The sequence below is a fragment of the Oncorhynchus mykiss genome, chromosome 21, assembly GCF_013265735.2.
Source record: "Oncorhynchus mykiss isolate Arlee chromosome 21, USDA_OmykA_1.1, whole genome shotgun sequence".
NCBI lineage: Eukaryota > Metazoa > Chordata > Actinopteri > Salmoniformes > Salmonidae > Oncorhynchus > Oncorhynchus mykiss.
In genome coordinates, this window is record NC_048585.1 from 14250254 (window position 1) to 14273491 (window position 23238).

A 23238-nucleotide genomic window follows, 5' to 3' on the forward strand; every position below is an offset into this window, starting at 1 on the left:
TTTTTCCTTCTATATGCAGACTGAACAAAATAAATGTGTATATTTACCCAATGACCAGGACCCCAGGGAACTTGTCATTTTTATTTTCGAACACATGATTCGTATCGTGATTCAAAAAACATGTTAAATCGAAAATAAACTTGAATAATAATAATAATAATAATAATTTGAATAACCAATCAAGAGTTGCAACTCTTGATAACTCCATAAGTAAATAATTGTATCTCATAAAGTATTGTCAAAATTTGAATAGAGACTGGTGTTTCTCATTCATTTTATAATTAAATCCCACCTGTTTCGATCATTTCTAGTGAGATTGATCAGGCCTCACCAGAAAGTCAGTATAGATGGCAATCGACAAAAACATGGTTTCAGCTGTGGTGGTATACATACCCCATTTTGGGTGGAGTCTCCTCTTTATCGCTAAACATTACATCATTATTGCTAGTGAAATGGGCCTTAAACGGTTCCTCCCCTTATCAGTACTGCCATGTGACCGTTTCCCCTGCACTCAGCCCTTCCAAAGCTTCATTATGGCATCCCTCATGTCTCTTATAACTAATGATGAATAGTTAAAGCTCAAAAACCAAACCTATCACCTAACATTAACCAAATCCTTAACCCTAACCTATTTTATTTTTTTATGTTGAAAAAAAACACATTGCATTGTCAGCACACATCCAAAATCATATAATCAATAATACACATAATAATCAATGATAGTTTATTCATATTCTACATGTTAATAATTTAGCAGATGCTCTTATCCAGAGCGACATAGTAGTGAGTGCATATATTTTCCTACTTTTTGTTACTAGTCCTCTACATACAGACCTGCCAAGCAACAATAGACGCTATGTTAATTGATTTCACCATTATATGAAAAAACAAATTAGAAAATGAACCCTAAATGAAGCTATTATTTGAACCAATTTAGAAATTAAATCTTGTCAGCCACGTCCCTTTTCCCTGTTTCAGTAGCACAGGGAGGTTGGTGGTGCCTACAGTGACAGGGAGAGCAGCTCTTCTTATTCATTACTATTCATTAATAGATACAGGCACAAAGCTTGGTTCTCATGAGACAGTACAGTCTGCTTTTTCTAAGAATGTAGAAGCAGAGACACTTTCTGTTTGGATTCCCTGGGGTTCAGCAGACCTCTGGTATGATGGCACCTGCTGCAGGAACAAGTCCCAGTCCGGCCCAGTGACTGGCAACTCTGTCTGGAAGTGGTTCCAGAACCTGGACAAATAACCAAGACAGGTACAATATTAGGGTCCCGACACACCAGTTGAGAATCGTTGCTCTAGTATACAGCAATGCAATAGACTGGTAGTGGTAGATGCCTGGGTCTGGTAAGGGAGGAAGGAACCAAAGGAGGGAAGGTGAGGAGACGAGGGCTTACTGGTGGTGGTAGACGTCTGGCTCTCTGCTCAGACGGTTCTGGAAGCCGATATACAGGTCGTCCCAAAGAAGGCCATTCTTCACCACGTGCCTCATGACTCCGATCCTGTTCTTGATCTTTACAGAAGAGAAAGTAGTACACCGTCTATCTCTCAGTCCAATCAAGTTACATGAAATGGAAAACAAACGATCGACTTGGAGATAAATGGCGGTTTGTTTAAAAGCATGTTGGCATTTAAGCAGGGCAAGGCTGCCGCATTTACCACCAACTAACTTCCTGAAATTCTACACTTTTCTCCATGGAGCAAAGAGAAAAATGTGCTGTTTTATAGTTTGTTTTGCCATGTTAAATCTAATTTCCTGCTATTCTACACATTTTGCCATGGGGCAAAGATAAATGTGCCGTTTTATAGCTCATCTCATGCTATTCTACACATTTTGCCCTGCGTGCCTGTTCGGTAATCGTGCCTTACACTTGAGTGAGAACTGAGCCACCAACAATGATCTTCAACTGAAAACAGCTTTGCATCTGCCACCTACAACACATTTGAAATTCTGCATAGTAGCCTGCCATCTCTGTGTGTCTGTGCCTCGTACAGCATTCACCTCTTACGAGAAAGACATGAGTCCAGGGAAATGTTATTCTTCCTCTCCGGAAGACAGATTTGTAACATGGTATGTTTCTGCCCCGTAATGTTTGACCCCTAGAAGCAGTTTTTTGTTGTATTGATCCTGCTCATAAATGGAGTGCAGTGTAAAGTGCCTTCAGAAAGTATTCACACCCCTGGACCTTTTCCACATTTTGTTGTTACAGCCTGAATTACAAATGGATTACATTTAGGTTGTGTCACTGATCTACACACAATACCCCATAATGTCAAAGTGGAATTATGTTTTTAGAAATGCTTACAAATTCTAATAAAAAAAAATGGACATCTGAAATGTCTTGAGTCAAGTATTCAACCCCTTTGTTATGGCAAGCCTAAATAAGTTCAGGAGTAAAAATGTGCTTAACAAGTCACATAATAAGTTGCAATGAAACCTCATTGAGAAGATTGACCTCAAAAAATAAGAAAATCTGAATGGTTTGTCCTCGGGGTGTCGCCTGCTACATAAGTTCTGTTATACTCACAGACATGATTCAAACAGTTTTAGAAACTTCAGAGTTTTCTATCCAAATCTAATGATATGCATATCTTATCTTCTGGGAATGAGTAGCAGGCAGTTGAATTTGGGCATGCTTTTCATCCAAAATTCCAAATGCTGCCCCCCTATCCTAGAGAAGTTAACTCAGAAACATGTGTGGGTTTTCAAGCATGAACTGCTCGTTTCATGTCCTGCTGCAACATTTCAATTGGGATTAGGTCTGGACTTTGACTAGGCCATTCCAAAACTTCAAATTTGTTGCTTTTTAGCCATTTTCATGTAGACTTGATTGTGTGTTTTGTATCATTGTCTTGCTGTATGACCCAGCTGCACTTCAACTACAGCTCACAGACGGATGTCCTGACTTTCTACTGTAGAATTCTCTGATAAAGAGCAGAATTCATGGTTCCTTCTATTAAGGCAAGTTGTCCAGGTCCTGAGCCAGCAAAGCATCCCCAAACCAATACTGAAGGCACTGTACTTATCAAGCACTGCATTTAATCCAGCAAACAATTATCTTAAACTGAAAACAGCTTTGCATCAGATTTGCATCTGCCAACAACAACACATTCAAACCCCTGAAGTTAGGCATAGCAGCCTGCCATCTCTTTGTGTCTGAACAGCGTTCACCTCATGAGAATGACATGAATAAAGGGAAAAGTTTATTCTTATTTAAAAATTGGAAAGTATTCAAACCCATTGACATTTTCCACATTTTGTTACGTTACAGCCTTATTCTAATATTGATTTTTTTTTAAACTCATCTACACACAATACCCCATAATGACAAAGCAAAAACAGCTTTAGAAATTTTTGTAAATGTATTGCATTTGAAAATTATATATATATCACATTTACATAAGTATTCAGACCCTTTACTTTATTGAAACACCTTTGGCAGCGATTACAGCCTTGAGTCTTCTTGGACATGATACTACAAGCTTGGCACACCTGTATTTGGGGGGGGGGGGGGGGGTTTCTCCCATTCTTCTCTGCAGATCCTCTCAAGCTATGTCAGGTTGGAAGGGGAGCGAAGCTGCACAGCTGTTTTCAGGTCTCTCCAGAGATCGTGTTCAAATCCGGGCTCTGGCTGGGCCACTCAAGGACATTCAGAGACTTGTCCCAAAGCCAGGTTCTCTCCAGATGTGACGCTTGGCATTCAGGCCAAAGAGTTCAATCTTGGTTTCATCAGACCAGAGAATCCTGTTTGTCCTTTAGGTGCCTTTTGGCATGTGCGTTTTACTGAGGAGTGGCTTCTGTCTGGCCACTTTACAATAAAGGCCTGATTTGTGGAGTGCTGCCGAGATGGGAGAACCTTCCAGAAGGACAACCATCTCCACAGAGGAACTCTGGAGTTCTGTCAGAGTGACCATCGGGTTCTTGGTCACCTCCCTGACCAAGGCCCTTCTCCCCCAAATCCTCAGTTTAGCCCACCGGCCAGCTCTAGGAAGAGTCTAGGTGGTTCCAAATGTCTTCCATTTAAGAATGAGGGAGGCCACTGTGTTCTAGGAGAACTTCAATGGTGCAGATCATTTTTGGTACCCTTCTCCAGATCTGTACCTTGACAAAATCCTGTCTCGGAGCTCTATGGGCAATTCCTTCGACCTCATGGCTTGGTTTTGGTTTGACATGTACTGTCAACTGTGGGACCTTATATAGACAGGTCTGTGACTTTCCAAATCATGTCCAATCAATTGAATTTACAACCGGTGGACTCCAGTCAAGTTGGAGAAACATCTCAAGGATGATGAATGGAAACAGGATGATGCACCTGAGCTCAATTTCGAGTCTCATAGCAAATGGTCTGAATATTTATGTAAAAAAGGTATTTTATAATTTCTTGACATTTGCTAAAATAATTCTAAAACCTTTTTTCGCTTTGTCAAAATGGGGTATTGTGTAGACTGATGAGGATTTATTTTATTTAATCCATTTTAGAATAAGGCTGTAATATAACAAAATGTGGAAAAGTAAAGGGGTCTGAATACTTTCCGAATGCACTGTAAGTGCCTTGCTCAAGGGAACATCAAAATATTTTTCACATAGTAAGCTCAGGGATTTGAACGAGCAACCTTTCGGTAACTGGCCCAGTGCTCTTAACTGTTAGGCTACCTGCCACCCTTATGACAGATTTGTAACATGCTATGTTCCTGCTCCACAATGATTGTTTTGATTCTTCTCAAGTTGAGTGCAGTGTACTTAATTGTATATAGGTGAGCAGGTGTTGTAGCCATGCTCACCTCCTCATAAGGGTGCTCTCTAGTGGGCCTCTGAGTAGGGAAGGACAGATCCATGAAGTCCACCAGATAGTTGTAGCCATTGGCTATCGGAATGAAGTCCTCATCTGTCTCTATGACCTTAAATACATATTACAAACAGTTAGGCTATGTTTAGTTGGAATTCAAACAATTTGCGTTATTCACTGACCTGCAGTTATGATAAATATCAGATAAGAATATGAATAACCAGAATAATCGGAATCAATACACAGATCTAAAGAATTACCAGAATCTTAAAAGTAGCAAAAGAATGAGAAGAATTGGAAAATCTTTGTTCTAAGTTCGACCCTCAAACCCACTAGATTTGGGTTAAAAATGTATTTTTATTTTTCAAATTGATTGAACATGCCTGGCACAATGGAACCAAGGGTCATAGTCCCTAAAGTGTCAAGCCTGCCCATCTGGCAATCCAAGCAGACAAAATCAGCTGTTCCAAGGGCAGTTTCCTGGACATAAATTAAGCCTAGTCCTGGAACCCCCCAAAAATTCGATAGAGATTCTCCATTGAGCTTTTCATTTTTTTTAATTCAGGAATAGGCTTAGTCTGTGTCCATGAGAGCGTCCGTACATGTTTTAAACATTCCAGAAATCTACAGAGAGAGGAAGTGAATGGAAGGGGTCGCGTTCAGTTGGTACAAAACCTAGAAACGTTTTAAAATTGAGATTGTCCAATAATATTTACAATTTTCCTTGCATGTTTTACTGCCTACTGAATGCGAGTCAGGAGTAACCAGGAGTGTAATTCCTAAATTGCAGACTGTTGCAAAAAAAGTTTAATCCAAACGAAAAACATTTTGCAATGAAAACAAGTTTCTATTGGACAAATTCAGGCTTCCGTTTGGTTCCAAGAGTAAACAGTAATCGGTTTCTGTTGAAAAAACATTTTGCAACAGTCTGCGACTAATGAATCCACCCCAGGAGTCAGCTTGTAGATGTGCAGTAGAGCACTAAGAGCTGTGAGGACTTTTATATGGACTGCAATATTTACCCGGACAACTAGATTGTAGTTTTTAAACCCTGCCCAGATGTAATAAAATTGGATCCAGCTTTTATGTTTAAACATCTCAGCGGTGATGGCCCTGTTCAGTTCATCCACGTACAAATCAAAGTCCCAACTGTCCTTATAGATGTTTGTCCCGGATGGAGGGTCGGTGATGGCTTTCCTGTGGTTATAGTCAAATCATACATGATTTACAGTGCATTTTACCTGGGTTACAACATTAAAAAGGAATTCAATGATGTAGGAAAAAACATAATGTAGAAAGAGAACATAATGGTAGACAATGTAGGGAAGTGAGATAATAATGGCAGACAATGTAGGGAAGTGAGGTAAAAATGGTTGACAATGTAAGGAAGTGATGCAATAATGGTAGATAATGTAGGAAAGTGATGTAATAATGGTAGACAATGTAGGGAAGTGATGTAATAGAGGTTAACAATGTAGGGAAGTGAGGTAATAATGGTATTGACAACAGAGGGAAACATCAAACACTAAAATGTGATTTGTGATTATTGATGATTGTTGGCATTTCTATGGAGTATGGACTGATATGACAGACATGGACACACACACGATTTGCTGATTGATGAGCAATCCTACCGGCTGGGGCTCATCAGAGCCAGTGCCAGATCGAGCACAGCGCCTGGCTTGGGTGTCCATGTTGTTATGCCTGGAGCGCTCTTCTTGATCAGGGCATTGAGCTCCTCCGCTTTGTTTTTCGTGTTAGTTTCCTTAATGTACCTGTCAGTTAACTTATGTCAGTTGTCAATGTCAAATTGGGATGCAAGTTATATTGAGTGACTGCAATTGAAGCAATAAGAGGGGTCAAAACCTAACCTCAACCTAGAACGGAATTTGTACACAAAAGAGTAAACGTTTTGTAATACCTGTCTGAGGGATGTGCTTCGACAAAGTAACCGGCAAACGGGCAGTAGATCTTGGGCTGCAAGGATTTTACCAGCTGGGTCTTGTAGTTCATGAGCTTCTTCCTTTCATTCTTGATGAAATCAGCTTTCCAGCTCTCTGCAGGGTGAAATCGACACTAGTCAATGAGTGAATCTCAGTTGTGTTTCCTTGATTCCTCGCTTCCTCTCCCCTTGCCTCCTCCTCAAAATGCATTGGAGGAGAACATCCGAGGGAAGTAACCTCATATCTGTTCCGATGTGCTTTGAGGAGGAGATAAGGAGAGAGGAAATACAATTGACATTCACTCCATCTGCAGTCAATAGCCAGGAAAACCCAAGGGAGCAATTCATTTCTCTGTTGTTATTTGTCCGGCTATACATTTGGATGCTGTATACCTGTCCACCTCACCTGTGTATTTTCCTCCACTGAAGGTCATGGGGAAGCCAGACGCCCCTCCAGCAAAGTCGCTCATCATCAGGTCTACATTGTGGGGCAGTCGGCCGTAGTTTGGCCTGGTGCAGTCCACCGTGTTGAGGATCATATGACCTGGGTGGGAGAACCAGGATCAGATGCACCCGTCAAATGAGATAAGGTTGAGATAAGGCTTTAAGGTGCATCGTATTTCTACCAGGTGGCGCTGACATATACTTTTACTACTGAACTGACAAGGACCTGAATCAGACAGGATGTGCATGTTCAATACAATAATTAGTCTTAATTATCCTGATGGAGCCCATCTTTATATGGATGTATAATCTGTTGGTAGATAAAGTGGGATGAAAGTCAGAATGTGTGATCTGCACTTGTACACTGACTGGACAAAACATTAGGAACACATGCTCTTTCTGTGAAATAGACTAACCAGGTGAATCCAGGTGAAGGGTATGATCACTTATTTAAATCCACTCCAATCAGTGTAGATGAAGGGGAGGAGACAGGTTAAAGAAGGATGTTTAACCCTTGAGACATGGGTTGTGTATGCGTGTCATTCAGAGGGTAAATGGGCAAGACAAAATATTTCAGTTCCTTTGAAGGGGGTATGGTAGTAGGTACCAGGCACACCGGTTTGAGTGTGTCAAGAACTGCAGCCCTGCTGGGTTTTTCATGTTCAACAGTTTCCCGTGTGTATCAAGAATGGTTCACCACCCAAAAGAAATCCATATAACTTGACACAACTGTGGGAAGCTTTGGAGTCAACATGGGCCAGCATCCCTGTGGAACACTTTCAATACCTTGTAGAGTCCATGCCAATAGAGTCCAATTGAGGTTGTTCTGATGGCAAAGGGGGGTGCAATTCAATATTAGGAAGGTGTTCCTAATGTTTCGTACACTCGGTGTATATACCACTTAGCAGACCCTTTTATGAAAAGTGACTTCCTGTGACTGCAGGAATTGAACCCAGGGCTCTGGAGAAGCTAGCACCACGTGCCCTTACAAAGGACATGATGACTACCTTTATATTCAACAATGATACAGGTGTCCAATTCAGGGTGCACTTCATCCTTCAGAATCATGAATCTGAGGTGCTCATCAATCTGACGGAGACAACAGGAGAAGGGCATTAAAGAAGAGCCTTTTGACAGAGGTTCCTTTATCGTATAAACTGTTCATGCAAAGTGAGCTGTTTATGCTTACGTTTTGCCAAATGCCAAAGGGAACGACGTTGATATTTGTCAGCTTCACCTGCCTTTTCTCCAGCATCCTGTAACATGATTCAAATGAGGACAGCATAAACCCATAAAGGTGACACTCTCATTTGTTTTATGGTTGTAAAACCATGTTAATGATTGACATATACAGTTGAAGTTGGAAGTTTACATACACCTTAGCCAAATACATTTAAACTCAGTTTTTCCACAATTCCTGACATTTAATCCCAGTAAAAATTCCCTGTCTTAGGTCAGTTAGGATCACCACTTTATTTTAATAATGTGAAATGTCAGAATAATAGTAGAGAGAATGATTTATTTCAGCTTTTATTTCTTTCGTCACATTCCCAGTGGGTCAGAAGTTTACATACTAATTGAGTGTATTTGGTAGCACTGCCTTCAAATTGTTTAATAACTTGGGTCTGTCACGATCGTGGTCTAAATAAGTGGACCAAGGCGCAGCGTGAGTAGAGTTCCACATTTTATTAATAGTGAAACTTCCAAAAAAAACAAAGATATAACGAACGTGAAATGTGTAGCTCACAATGGCACTCAAACACAAAACAATATCCCCCAACGCAGGTGGGAAAAGGGACACACTAAGTATGATCCCCAATTAGAGGCAATGATATTCAGCTGCCTCCAATTGGGAACCATACTCACACACCAACATAGAACTATAATAACTAGAAAACCCCCCTAGTCATGCTGTGACCTATTATACCATAGAGAACCCCGATGGCTCTCTATGGTCAGGGTGTGACAGGGTCAAACATTTCAGGTAGCCTTCCACAAGCTTCCCACAATAAGTTGGGTGAATTTTGGTCCAATCCTCCTGACAGAGATGGTGTAACTGAGTCAGGTTTGTAGGCCTCCTTGCTCGCACACGCTTTTTCAGTTCTGCCCTCACATTTCCTATAGGATTGAGGTCAGGGCTTTGTGATGGCCACTCCAATACCTTGACTTTGTTGTCCTTAAGCCATTTTGCCACAACATTGGAAGTATGCTTGGGGTCATTGTCCATTTGGAAGACCGATTTGCGACCAAGCTTTAACATCCTGACTGATGTCTTGAGATGCCGCTTCAAAATAAGTTCCCCTCTCATGATGCCATCTATTTTGTAAAGTGCACCAGTCCCTCCTGCAGCAAAGTACCCTCTTCCCCCCCACAACATGCTGCTGCCACCCCCATTCATCACGGTTGGGATGGTGCTCTTCAGCTTGCAAGCCTCCACCTTTTTCCTCCAAAAATAACAATGGTCATTATGGCCAAACAGTTCTATTTTTGTTCCATCAGATCAGAGGACATTTCACCAAAAAGTACTATCTTTGTCCCAATGTGCAGTTAGTGATTTATACGTGAAATAATCTGTCTGTAAACAATTGTTGGAAAAATTACTTCTGTCATGCACGAAGTAGATGTCCTACCCGATGTGCCAAAACTATAGTTTGTTAACAAGATATTTGTGGGGTGGTTGAAAAACAAGTTTTAATGACTCCAACCTAAGTGCATGTAAACTTCAGAGTTCAACTGTATATAGATAACCCTTACCAGAACACTGGCCTTGATGTGTCACCAACATAAATAGGAACATCGGGTCTCGTCGCAGAGAGGGATTTTAAGGTTGGGTAGCTGAAAATACATTTTTCAGGAATCATCTTAAAACGTCCTGCCTTCTGTGTGCTCATCCTCATAAGGAAAATTGGAATCAACATTTCTGCTTACTTCCGTAATTGAAATTAGGGTCCCACTTTAAACTAAGTACAACTTATAAAGGCTCAATATAGCTTACATAGATGATATGTGAAGCATTTATCTCATACTCAAACATACATAGTTTATACACCATTTATACACCACCCTTTATACACCATTTATAGAATATGACACACGCTTATAGATTATCTGTGAAGCTTTTGCGTAGTGCTTCAGAAACTTCATGCATGCTATAAAATGCCTTTATACTTCGTTAAAGTAGGACCGAAATGATAAATGCATTGAAATCAGTCGTGGCTGGTGGGTGGAGATTGTGGAGGACGGGCTCATTGTAATGTTTGGAATAGTATGTGTTTGATACGTTCAGTCCATTCCCTTCCAGTTTCACTGAGCCCATCCTCCCATATCAATCCATTTCATTCTGCCATACAGGTACCATCTCTACATGCCTGTACCATACTCCATACAGGTACCATCTCTACATACCTGTACCATACTCCATACAGGTACCATCTCTACATACCTGTACCATACTCCATACAGGTACCATCTCTACATGCCTGTACCATACACCATACAGGTACCATCTCTACATACCTGTACCATACTCCATACAGGTACCATCTCTACATGCCTGTACCATACTCCATACAGGTACCATCTCTACATGCCTGTACCATACTCCATACAGGTACCATCTCTACATACCTGTACCATACTCCATACAGGTACCATCTCTACATACCTGTACCATACTCCATACAGGTACCATCTCTACATGCCTGTACCATACTCCATATAGGTAACATCTCTACATACCTGTACCATACTCCATACAGGTACCATCTCTACATGCCTGTACCATACTCCATACAGGTACCATCTCTACATGCCTGTACCATACAGGTACCATCTCTACATGCCTGTACCATACAGGTACCATCTCTACATGCCTGTACCATACAGGTACCATCTCTACATGCCTGTACCATACAGGTACCATCTCTACATGCCTGTACCATACAGGTACCATCTCTACATGCCTGTACCATACAGGTACCATCTCTACATGCCTGTACCATACAGGTACCATCTCTACATGCCTGTACCATACTGGTACCATCTCTACATGCCTGTACCATACTACGTACAGGTACCATCTCTACATACCTGTACCACATTCCATACAGGTACCATCTCTGAATACCTGAGGTGGTCGGAGTGCATGTGGCTGATGTAGATGAGGTCGGCCATGCACAGCCTTTCCATGGAGTCAGCAGGGGGCTCATGGAGCAGCCACCAGCCCCTGGCGAAGGCCGGACCCGTCAGCCAGGGGTCGAATATCATCTTCTTCCCCCCTAGCTGGAGCTCCATGCATGCATGGGTGAGGTAGGTCACCTGGAGGAACATGAAGGTTGAGTTTGGAGCGGAGAATCTTGTCGCCCGACGTGCTATCTTTTTAGATTTGCGTGCGGCGCTGTTGACCATCAATAACATTGATATAAATAGCCTGTCGGCCATATGGGGAAAATCTCAGAGGTGTCGGTGTTGGGACTGTCGTTTCTGTGTCTCTGGAATTTAAATGAACACAGGGGAGATGGTCAAAAAGTAATGTGACCAACTGTCACTCAGAGTCCCAGCAATGTGTCCTGCACTGTTGTTGGGCACGGCTGTGATCGGAGATCTATCCCGATACGTAATCTAGAATCTTGGATGGCGGTTGGTGATATCTTTCAACCTTTGCCCATCTCCCTTATGTGTCCCAGGCTTAAGTTTGGCACTGCAGCCTTTCAGGTGAGAACACACCCTCAGATCTCACATTATAAAAGTGGTGATGAGATCAAAGATGAGTAGAAGATTGTGTAGACACACAACTCTCGGTTATCATTTTAAGGCTCATATTTGATTCACTCCGGGTAATTACTAACTAGCCTTGGATCATAGCTAGTGTTTGTGTTCTTGTCACAAATTTGTGACTAAACAACATGGTAATGTGTTCCACATTAGTTTCAACCAGCCTGGTGAAGACATCTTTTTCATGACGAGACCAAGATCACAACCAGATCAAGACATGTTTTTCTGACCTTAACAAAACGTCTTTATACAACCAGTATGCATCCTGACCATGACGTCATGTAAGATGTCATAATGTAATTGCAACCAGTTTTGCCCACTGGGAAAGGCCTCAGATCTGTCCAGCCGTGGGTGTGTGTGACGAGCTGTACTCACAGTCACCTCTCCCTCCTGCAGTTCCTGTGGATCCTGGGGGTCTGCCAACCAGGGGTCCCAGACGATCACCTCCACGAGCTGAAGACCACCCTCGTCTGTCATCACGACGTCTGCGTTAGCAAAATCAAGCCAAAGTCAAAACTCTTCCGATTAATAATCTAATGAATTACTTTTATTTGATTATCTTAAGTTGAAGTCGGAAGTTTACATACACTTTAGCCAAATACATTTAAACTCAGTTTTTCACAATTCCATTTAATCCTAGTAAATATTCTCTGTTTTAGGTCAGTTAGGATCACCACTTTATTTTAAGAATGTGAAATGTCAGAATAATAGTAGAGAGAATTATTTATTTTGGCTTTTATTTCTTTCATCACATTCCCAGTGGGTCAGAGGTTTACATACACTGTCACACCCTGACCATAGAGAGCCTTTTTATTCTCTGTTGGTTAGGTCGGGGTGTGACTAGGGTGGGTAATCTAGGTCGTTTATTTCTACCATGTTGGCCTGGTATGGTTCCCAATCAGAGGCAGCTGTTTATCGTTGTCTCTGATTGGGGATCATATTTAGGCAGCCATTTCCCCACTGTGTTTTGTGGGATCTTGTTTCTGTGTAGTTGCCTGTGAGCACTGCTTGAGCTTCACGTGTCGTTTATTCTTCATTGTTTTTTTGTTCGGTTCTCTGATAATTAAAAGATGTCGAACCGATTCCACGCTGCGCTTTGGTCTGAGTATGATTAGAACGACGATCGAGATAATACACTCAATTAGTATTTTGTAGCATTGCCTTTAAATGGTTTAACTTGGGTCAAACGTGTCGGGATAGCCTTCCACAAGCTTCCCACAATAAGTTGGGTGAATTGTCCCATTTCTCCTGACACAGTTGGTGTAACTGAGTCAGGTTTGTAGGCCTCCTTGCTCGCACACGCATTTTCAGTTCTGTCCACACATTTTCTATAGGATTGAGGTCAGGGCTTTGTGAGGGCCACTCAAATAACTTGACTTTGTCCTTAAGCCATTTTGCCACAACTTTGGAAGTATGCTTGGGGTCACTGTCCATTTGCAAGACCCATTTGCGACCATGCTTTAACTTCCTGACTGATGTCTTGAGATGTAGCTTCAATATATCCACATAATTGTCCTCCCTCATGATGCCATCTATTTGTGAAGTGCACCAGTCTCTCCTGCAGCAACACACCCACACAACTTGATGCTGCCACCCGTGCGTCACGGTTGGGATGGTGTTCTTCGGCTTGCAAGCCTCCCCCTTTTTCCTCCAAACATAACGATGGTCATTATGGCCATACAGTTCTATTTTTGTTTCATCAGACAAGAGGACATGTCTCCAAAAAGTACGATATTTTGTCCCCATGTGCAGTTGCAAACCGTAGTCTGGCTTTTTTATGGCAGTTTTGGAGCAGTGGCTTCTTCCTTGGCGAGCAGCCTTTCAGGTTATGTTGATATAGGACTTGTTTTACTGTGGATATAGATAATTTTCCTGAGCAGTATGACGGCTGCATGGTCCCATGGTGTTTATACTTGCGTACTATTATTTGTACAGATGAACGTGGTACCTTCAGGCGTTAGGAAATTGCTCCCAAGGATGAACCAGACTTGTGGAGGTCTATAAAAAACATTTTGAGTTCTTGGCTGATTTCTTTTGATTTTCCCATGATGTCAAGCAACAAGGCACTGAGTTTGAAGGTAGGCCTTGAAATACATCCACAGGTGCACCTCCAATTGACTCAAATGATGTCAATTAGCCTATCAGTAGCTTCTAAAGCCATGACATCATTTTCTGGAATTTTCCAAGCTGTTTAAAGGCACAGTCAAGTTAGTGTATGTAAACTTCTTACCCACTGAAATTGGGATACAGTGAATTATAAGTGAAATAATCTGTCTGTAAACAATTGTTGGAAAGATTACATGTGTCATGCGCAAGGTAGATGTTCTAATTGACTTGCCAAAACTATAGTTTGTTAACAAGAAATTTGTGGAGTGGTTGAAAAACAAGTTCTAATGACTCCAACCTAAGTATATGTAAACCTCACACTTCAACTGTATATATAGACATATGGGCACTCAACCCACGGGACGCTGAACAGCGTCTACCTCCTAGTCATAAGACTGCTAAACAGTTAGTCCAGGTTGGCTAACTATCTGCATTGACCCTTTTTGGACTAAGTATTTTGACTCATCACATACGCTGCTGTTACTGTTTATTATCTATCCTGTTACCTAGTCACTTTATCTCACCTATGTGAACATATCTACCTCAATTACATCATACCCCTGCACATCTACTCGATACTGGTACCTCGTGTAACGTTCTATAGCCAAGTTATCGTTACTCTGGATTTATTCCTTGTGTTATTTTTCTATTTCTCTTTTTTTCTCTCTGCATTGTTGGGAAGGTCCGTAAGTAAGCATTTCACTGTTAGTCTACATCTGTTGTTTACGTAGCATGTGACATAACATTTGATTTAATGATCAGTATCACACAATGTGTACAAATATACACAAGTTGTCAGAGAACACAAAAGATTAGACACACCGTTTCATATGACCCAAAATGGCAAATAGACTTAAAATGCCATTCAATAACCTTTCAGGTTGAGAAAATGGCAGCTCAACTTACCCAGCTCATCCTGTGTGAAGCTGTCAGGAGGGTTCACATACTGCATAGTTGAGACGTTCAGCTTCCAGTAGTGTTTTGTACATTGGACCGTCCTGCATCAGAAAAACCTTTCAGTCCCATGGAATAGATATGTTTTATCTAAGCCTCGGTATTAAAGAAGTTGTTCAGGATTTTACCACTTGATGTTAAATGGTTCCTCAGCCTGAAAGTAGTCTATGGGCCAGGAGAAACTGTAATCCAAGGTTCGGTATTCTCTAAACAGCCGCTACTAACTCCAACTATCTTTAGTTGTAGAGTCCTGAACTTCCCCTTTAAGTCTACTTACCTTCCATCTAAGTCCTCTATGTCTTTGATGAACAGGCCTCCTTGGTGTTTGCATTGGTTCTTGCAGGCCTTCAGCTCTCCATTTTCTTTGTATATGATGTAGCACTTGCCATCATCTGGGCTCTTCTTAAAGTTGATGCCATCTTTGAGTGAGAACACCGCCTCAGAGTCCAGGGACAGCACTGTCTTTGAAGACTGGGCTGTCATTTGAGTGGTGGAATTGAAGTGCTGATGAGAAAAGTAGAGGAGTATAAGTGGATGGTACTCGTAAGAAGAGGTGAACCGAACCGAACAGAAGTCATCAATAAAGGCAATAAAACAATCTATTCAGTTTATTACATGTTGCAACAGGGAGATACTTCCAGCACAGAACCAGAGAAAATGTCTAACTGGCCATATATCCTAATCAGCAGACAATTGTTCTGTAAACATCAGTCCCAGAGGCAAGTGGGAAGTCCAAACAAGTAAGTGACATTGCTACAGAATCACAGTGTTCAGACAATACAATAATAATCAGTGTGTCCTCGGTCCTTGTATCTCCAGTCTGGCATCAAACACTATCAACAGATGTGAGTTTAATCCATAACATACCGCGTCGAGGCTAGTGACCATCAACTCAAATATCACAAACACTGGAAATCGTGTATTACAGAAAGGGGAAATATATGTATATGCGGTAACACTTTACTTCACACCTAGTGTCATAACACATTATGACACGGTCATATCCATGTCATAGCAGCTGACAACGTGTCATAACCTGTCATAATACTGTTTCATATGTTTAGACCTGTTGTGACATATATTATGATATTTTATGGGTGGTTATGACACATGAGTTTCAAAACCCACAAAACTGACCACACAAGGCAAAACATTCCATTACAACATAGCCTACGTGTCAACAGTATTTTTTATTTTTTTATTTACCATATTAAATTATCATTGTAATTGCGCACAAAATGATGTCAGACATGCACTTACCCCAATGCTCTGTTTCTGATGACTGGGATGAATGCAAGAGCAGAAGCAGCACGTATGTGATTGGCCAATCTGGCTTATGTGATTATGATGGTCATAATGCTTCTTGAGTGTCAAAGTGTATTTTCTTAATCCAAGTAAAGTGACACAGGATGGTCATAATGCTTCTTGACAGTCTCATGAAGTGTATTTTCTACAAGTTGTTTAAAATATGATAGAGAGAGAGAGAAAGAGCGAGAGACCTGATACCTACATTTTAGACAATAGCACAGATTCAACGAATTAATCATTATACCATTATATTTACATGTTCATGGTTAGTTCAAATGATTAATATCTAAATTCAAACAAATGTCAGTTCCTCATAGAGTACTGTGACACTTTGGGAACTAAATATTACATTGAAATGTATGGAATTGTCAGGATCAGACCTGGGTACAAATACATGAGTATTTATATTTGAAATACTGATCTTGTGTGAATGAGTATTATGTGGTCAAAATCCGCTACCTCTTTTAACATTTCCTACAAATAGTAGTCTATCCAAACACGTTCTGCCAAATACCCAAGGAACAAACAGAAAGTGGGTTCAAATGCATAGAGTATTTCAATATTTTTATATTTATTGAAATACCCCACATTTGAACATGGGTCTGATTCAGAGACTTTTTGGTTGTAAGAGCAATCATCCTCAATTCATATTTTTCTTCAGCTCATATGACTGAAGTTCATCCAAAGTTAATTGAATTTCAAGTTAAGTTAACAGTTTCAGCAAACCCTTTCTTTAACCTTTTTGGGATAGGGGGCAGCATTTTCACTTTTGGATGAATAGCGTGCCCAGAGTGAACTGCCTCCTACTCTGTCCCAGATGCTATTATATGCATATTATTGTTAGTATTGGATATAAAACACTCTGAAGTTTCTAGAACTGTTTGAATGATGTCTGTGAGTAACAGAACTCATATGGCAGGCGAAAACCTGAGAAAAATCCAACCAGGAAGCGGGACATCTGAGGTTTGTAGTTTTTCAAAGCTTGGCCTACCAAATACACATTGAGATATGGAGGAGGTTGCACTTCCCAGGGTTTCCACTAGATGTCAACCGTCTTTAGAAACTGGTTTGAGGATTCTACTATAAAGGAGGGGCTCATGAGACCTTTTTGAGTCAGTGGTCTGGAAGAGAGCCTTGGTCTCATGATGCACGCTCCCGACAGAGTTACTTCTCGTTCCATTGCTTTTCTGAAGACAAAGGAATTCTCCGGTTGGAACATTATTGATGTTTCGTTAAACACATCCTAAAGATTGATTCCATACATCGTTTGACATGTTTCTAAAGGACTGTAACGGAACTTTTTTAGTTTTTGTCTGGATGAAGTGCCTGTGCCTCATGAAGATGGATTACTGGGCTGAACACGCTAACAACAAGTGGCTATTTGGACATAAATGGAACAAATCAGTCATTTATTGTCGAACTGGGATTCCTGGGATTGCCTTCTGATGAAGATCAAAGTTAAGTGAATATTTATGGTGTTGTTTCTAACTTTGTTGATTCCAAAATGGCGGATATTCCTCTGGCTGTTTTGGGTTCTGAGCGCCGTTCTCAGATTGTTTTTTTCCGTAAAGTGTTTTTGAAATCTGACACAGCGGTTGCATTAAGGAGAAGTCTCTTTAATTCTGTGAATAACACTTGTATCTTTTATCAATGTTTATTATGAGTATTTCTGCAAAGTCACCGGATGTTTTGAAATCACCGGATGTTTTGGAATCTGTCACCTTTAAACAATGTACATTTCTTAGTCACAACATAGCAAATATTAAGAGAGAAGCATAAATAATAAAGAGCATTACCTTGTGCAGACTTATGTTGACTTGACACTTTGGAATTTGAAGTTTAGACAGATCAGTCTTTGTGCATTTGCATTTTTGGATACAAATTTGCACATTATCGAACAAAACATACATGTATTGTGTAACATGAAGTCCTATGAGTGTCATCCGATGAAGATCAAAGGTTAGTTGTTAATTTTATCTATATTTCTGCTTTTTGTGACTCCTATCTTTGGCTGGAAAAATGGCTGTGTTTTTGTGACTTGGCTCTGACCTAACAATCATGTTGTGCTTTAGCTGTAAAGCATTTTTAAAATCAGACACGATGGGTAGATTAACAAGATGTTCATCTTTCATTTGCTGTATTGGACTTGTTAATGTGTGAAAGTTACATATTTCAAAAAAATATTTTTGAATTTCACGCGCTGCCCTTTCAGCGGAATGTTGTCGAGCTTGCGCTAGAAAGGTTAAGGACTTGACAAATAAAAACAGTGTAGAGTGATATTTGGTGTGGTCAGTGATATCTGGGACCCTTGGGACGCCCATACCATAACTCCTAAACTTAACCTCGACCTTATTCCTTAACCTGAACTTCTATGGGGTAAGGAAGTCCCAAGGATCCCGGATAACACAAATATTTGGTGTCCAGTACACCGATACAGGCAGAAAGTGATAAATATGATTCAAGGACAGAGAAGTAAAGCACAAAATAATGTTTCAGTCAATTTTATTTTACATTCATCTTTTGAACTGTCATTGTAATTCGATGTAATTCTGCATTTTAATCTTTTGAAAGGTCAGAGCTTAATTTATGTAAACTACCATCTGCAAAATATATAAATTAGTTAAATGTTTTAACGCTATTAAGTGCTATCCTCTGAGAATACAATGTACATCTCACTGTATATGTTTGTAGCGAAATAAATTCAATATTATAATGTATTTATCTGTTAACTTCTTAGGGCTGAAATCCCGTTAAAGGGATCAATATGACAGCCAGTGAAAGTGCACGGCGCCAAATTCAAAACAGAAATCTCATAATTAAAATTACTCAAACATACATGTATCTTATTCCATTTTAAAAGGTAATCTTGTTGTTAATCCCACCACAGTGTCTGATTTCAAATAGGCTTTACAGCGAAAGCACCACAAACGATTATATTAGGTCAGACCCAAGTCACAAAAACACACAGCCATTTTTCCAGCCAAAGAGTGGAGACACAAAAAGCATAAATAGACAGAGAATGAATCACTAACCTTTGATGATCATCAGATGACACTCATAGGACTTCATGTATGTTTTGTTCGGTAAAGTTCATATTTATATAAAAAAATCTCAGTATACATTGGGCGTGTTATGTTCAATAGTTCCAAAAACATCTGGTCAATTTGCAGAGAGCCACATCAATTTACAGAAATACTCATCATAAATGTTGATGAAAATACAAGTGTTATACATGGAATTAAAGATATACTTCTCCTTAACTTTTTATGGCTGCAGGGGCAGTATTGAGTAGCTTGGATGAAAATGTGCCCATATCAAACGGCCTGCTCCTCAGTCATAGTTGCTAATATTAGCATATTATTGTTAGTATTGGACAGAAAACATTAAAGTTTCTAAAACTGTTTGAATGATGTCTGAGTATAACAGAACTCATATTGGCAGGCAAAATCCTGAGTTGAAATCAAAACAGGAAGTCAGAAATCTGAGCTTGTATGTATTCACCAGAGTCCCCAATGAAATCCCCTTGAGATATGAATGTTGCACTGCCTAGGGGTTCCACTATGTCAACCATCAATATAAATTATAATGAGGCTATGTTGTTGTGGGAGTGAATGAGAGCAGAATATATCAGCTGTCCATCAAGCAGCCATTTTGTGATCCCACTTTTTCCTCATGGTAGTCACTTGTGTTCCATTGCTCACGAAGACCAGAAAGAATACTCCAGTTGGAACTTTATTGAAGCTATATGTTCAAAACATCCTAATGATTGAGTCTGTACTTTGAAATGTTTCTTCGACCGGTAATATCACTTTTTGAAGTTTTTGTCCGATTTAACGCTGACCAGAATTAGGGTTTGGATATGTATACCAAACGCTCTAACAAAAGAAGGTGTTTGGACATAAATACCGGACATTTTCGAACAAAAACAAATATTTGTGGACCTGGGATTCCTGGAGTGCTTTCTGATGTAGATCAAAGGTAAGGGAATATTTATCATGTAATTTCTTGTTTATGTTGACGCCATCCTTGCGGCTGTGGTGTTTTTAAATTGAGCGCCGTCTCAGATTATTGCATGCATTTCTTTTTCTGTAAAGTTTTTCTGAAATCTGACACAGCGGTTGCATTAAGGAGAGGTATATCTATAATTCCATGTGTATAACTATATTTATATATATTTATATAGAGTATTTCTGTTGAATGATGTGGCTATGCAAAATCACTTGATGTTTTTGGAACTAGTGAACTTTATCAAACAAAACATGCATGTATTGTGTAACATGAAGTCCTATGAGTGTCTAAGTGTCCTAAGATAATTCAAGTTTAGTGATTAATTTGATCTTAATTTCTGTTTTTTGTGAAGGCTATATTTTGCTGGAAAATGGCTGTGCTTATTGTGGTTTGGTGGAGACCTAACAATCGTTTGTAGTGCTTTCGCTGAAAAGCCTATTTAAAATCGGACACATTAACAATGAAAATAGATTTAAAATGATATAAGACACATGTATGTTTTAGGAATTGTAATTATGAGATTTGTGGTTTGAATTTTAGCGCCCTCTATTTTCACTGGTAGTTATCATATCGATCCCGGTATCGGGATTGCAGCCATAACAGGTTAATGCAACCGCTGTGTCAGATTTCAAAAAAGCTTTACGGAAAAAGTAAACCATGCTATAATTGGAGAACGGCGCTCAGAGAACAAATACATATCCGCTGTGCTGGCGTCACCAGAAGTCAGAAATAACATTATAAATACTCACTTACCTTTGATCATCAGAATGCACTCCCAGGAATCCCAGTTCCACAATAAATGTTTGATTTGTTAGATAATGTCCATCATTTATGTCCAAATAGCTACTTTTGTTAGAGCGTTTGGTAAACAAATCAAAACTCACAGAGCGCGTTCACTAGATGCAGTCAAAAAGTTCTGTTACAGACCGTAGAAACTTGTCAAACGATGTATGGAATCAATCTTTAGGATGTTTTAAACATAAATCGTCAATAATATTCCAACCGGAGAATTCCTTTGTCTTCAGAAAAGCAAAGGAACGGGAGATACCTCATGTGAAATGCGTGTGACTGCTGCCAGACCTCTGACTCAAACAGCTCTCATTCGGCCCCACTTCACAGTAGAAGCATCAAACAGGTTTATAAAGACGGTTGACATCTAGTGGAAGCCTTAGGAAGTGCAAGATGACCAATATCCCACTGTATCTTCTATAGGGGCTGAGTTGAAAATCGACCAACCTCAGATTTCCCACTTCTTGGTTGGATTTTTTTCTCAGGTTTTTGCCTGCTATATGAGGTCTGTTTTACTCACAGACATCATTCAAACAGTTTTAGAAACTTCAGAGTGTTTTCTATCCAAATACACTAATAATATTAGCCTCTGGGACTGAGGAGCAGGCAGTTTACTCTGGGCACCTTATTCATCCAAGCTACTCAATACTGCCCCCCAGCCATAAGTTTTAAACAACTTTTGTCTGTCACCTTTAAACAATGTACATTTCTTAGTCACAACATAGCAAATATTAAGAGAGAAGCATAAATAATAAAGAGCATTACCTTGTGCAGACTGTTATGTTGACTTGACACTTTGGAATTTGAAGTTTAGACAGAGATCAGTCTTTGTGCATTTGCATTGAGCAGTGAACTAATTGTTGGTGTTTATTAACAAGAAGAATCAAGTGTTTGCCTCAGGAAATCCACTTGAGAGAAAAAAGGTAGAGGTGAAAAAATAGATAAAAAAGGTGAGATGCTTGTACAAGGATAAGGTGCAACGGATAATGTTACAGGGAGACTCCAGTACAAGGACAAGGTGCAACATATGTCACAGGGAGACTCTGCCTGGATGAGCTTTAAGAATATGGCAAATGCCCCCTTCAAAGTGAGATTTTTATCCCTGCCCAGATGAGGGTGTGCCTCTCTACAGCCAATTAACTAAACAAGTTCTTCACCCGCTTTGAAGCATGGGGCGGCCCCGCTCCCCCTGCCTGTGTGAAGGAGGATGTCATGTCAACCGAGAGCGCGCTTGTCATCAATGAGGACGTTGTAGGGGGTGTGTCCCAAAGACCCTCCCCATTATTAAGGGGACCTTAAGATTCACATGTTTTGCTGCAGGCCTTATAATAATATACTGTTGCGATGTGTCTAAAAACTCTGCCACAATACGTTGCACAAGCTATCTATATTAGTCTTTATGGTTAAGCCCTGGCTGTTGTGAGAGTGGGTTTGCAGGTTGGTCTGAGTCACCGAAACTAGATAAAAAGTAACCACTGTCTGGTTTTGACATTTTGATCTTGTGTGACAGAGGACAATTCTAAGAAATTCAGAAGCTACTGTACTAGGTTGCCTTATAAGGTAACCTCAGCTTATTGATGCATACATACATTGACGTAGGTGATCATACCACTAGGGAGTGATCACATGTATAAAATCAGCTGTGCCCTGTGTGAACTTACTCAGATAATCAACAACTGAACACGATAAAATACAAAAAAAATAATAATGTGAAATAACAAACCGAAACAGTTCCGTGTGGAAGACACAGAAAATAACCACCCACGAAACACAATAGAACACAGGCTACCTAAATATGGTTCTCAATCAGGGACAACGATAGACAGCTGCCTCTGATTGAGAACCATATCAGGCCAAACACAGAAATAGAAAATATAGAAAAACGAACATAGACTGCCCACCCCAACTCACGCCCTGACCATACTAAAATAAAGACAAAACAAAGGAATAAAGGTCAGAACGTGACACTTGGTGTTTTCTTCAGGAAGGCAGTGAGTTGCTGCGCAACATCTTTTTCCAAAATTTTTGAGAGGAATGGAAGATTCGATATAGGCCGATAGTTTTTTATATTTTCTGGGTCAAGGTTTGGCTTTTTTAAGAGAGGCTTTATTACCACCACTT

At 40.2% G+C, this 23238-nt stretch overlaps 1 protein-coding gene across 5 annotated transcripts; it reads right to left on the bottom strand.

Moving 5' to 3' along the window:
- Positions 1-731: 731 nt before the first annotated feature.
- On the bottom strand, positions 732-22868 carry LOC110518324 (cytidine monophosphate-N-acetylneuraminic acid hydroxylase-like). 5 transcript variants are annotated; one of them, XM_036957026.1, is made up of 16 exons: positions 21883-22772; positions 16273-16294; positions 15290-15516; positions 14965-15056; positions 12328-12437; positions 11306-11496; positions 9934-10014; positions 8369-8435; positions 8187-8268; positions 7142-7279; positions 6715-6850; positions 6428-6568; positions 5816-5990; positions 4789-4905; positions 1404-1519; positions 732-1240 (listed from the first exon to the last, which is right to left on the bottom strand). In XM_036957026.1, the coding sequence occupies exons 3-16, from the start codon at positions 15493-15495 to the stop codon at positions 1075-1077; spliced, it is 1818 nt and encodes a 605-aa protein (XP_036812921.1). In that variant the 5' UTR covers positions 15496-15516; positions 16273-16294; positions 21883-22772; the 3' UTR covers positions 732-1074. The 5 variants fall into 5 exon arrangements, with proteins under 5 accessions (XP_036812921.1, XP_036812923.1, XP_036812924.1 ...); XM_036957028.1 differs by lacking the exons at positions 16273-16294; positions 21883-22772 and adding an exon at positions 22841-22868; XM_036957029.1 differs by lacking the exons at positions 16273-16294; positions 21883-22772 and adding an exon at positions 22779-22799.
- Positions 22869-23238: the final 370 nt, after the last annotated feature.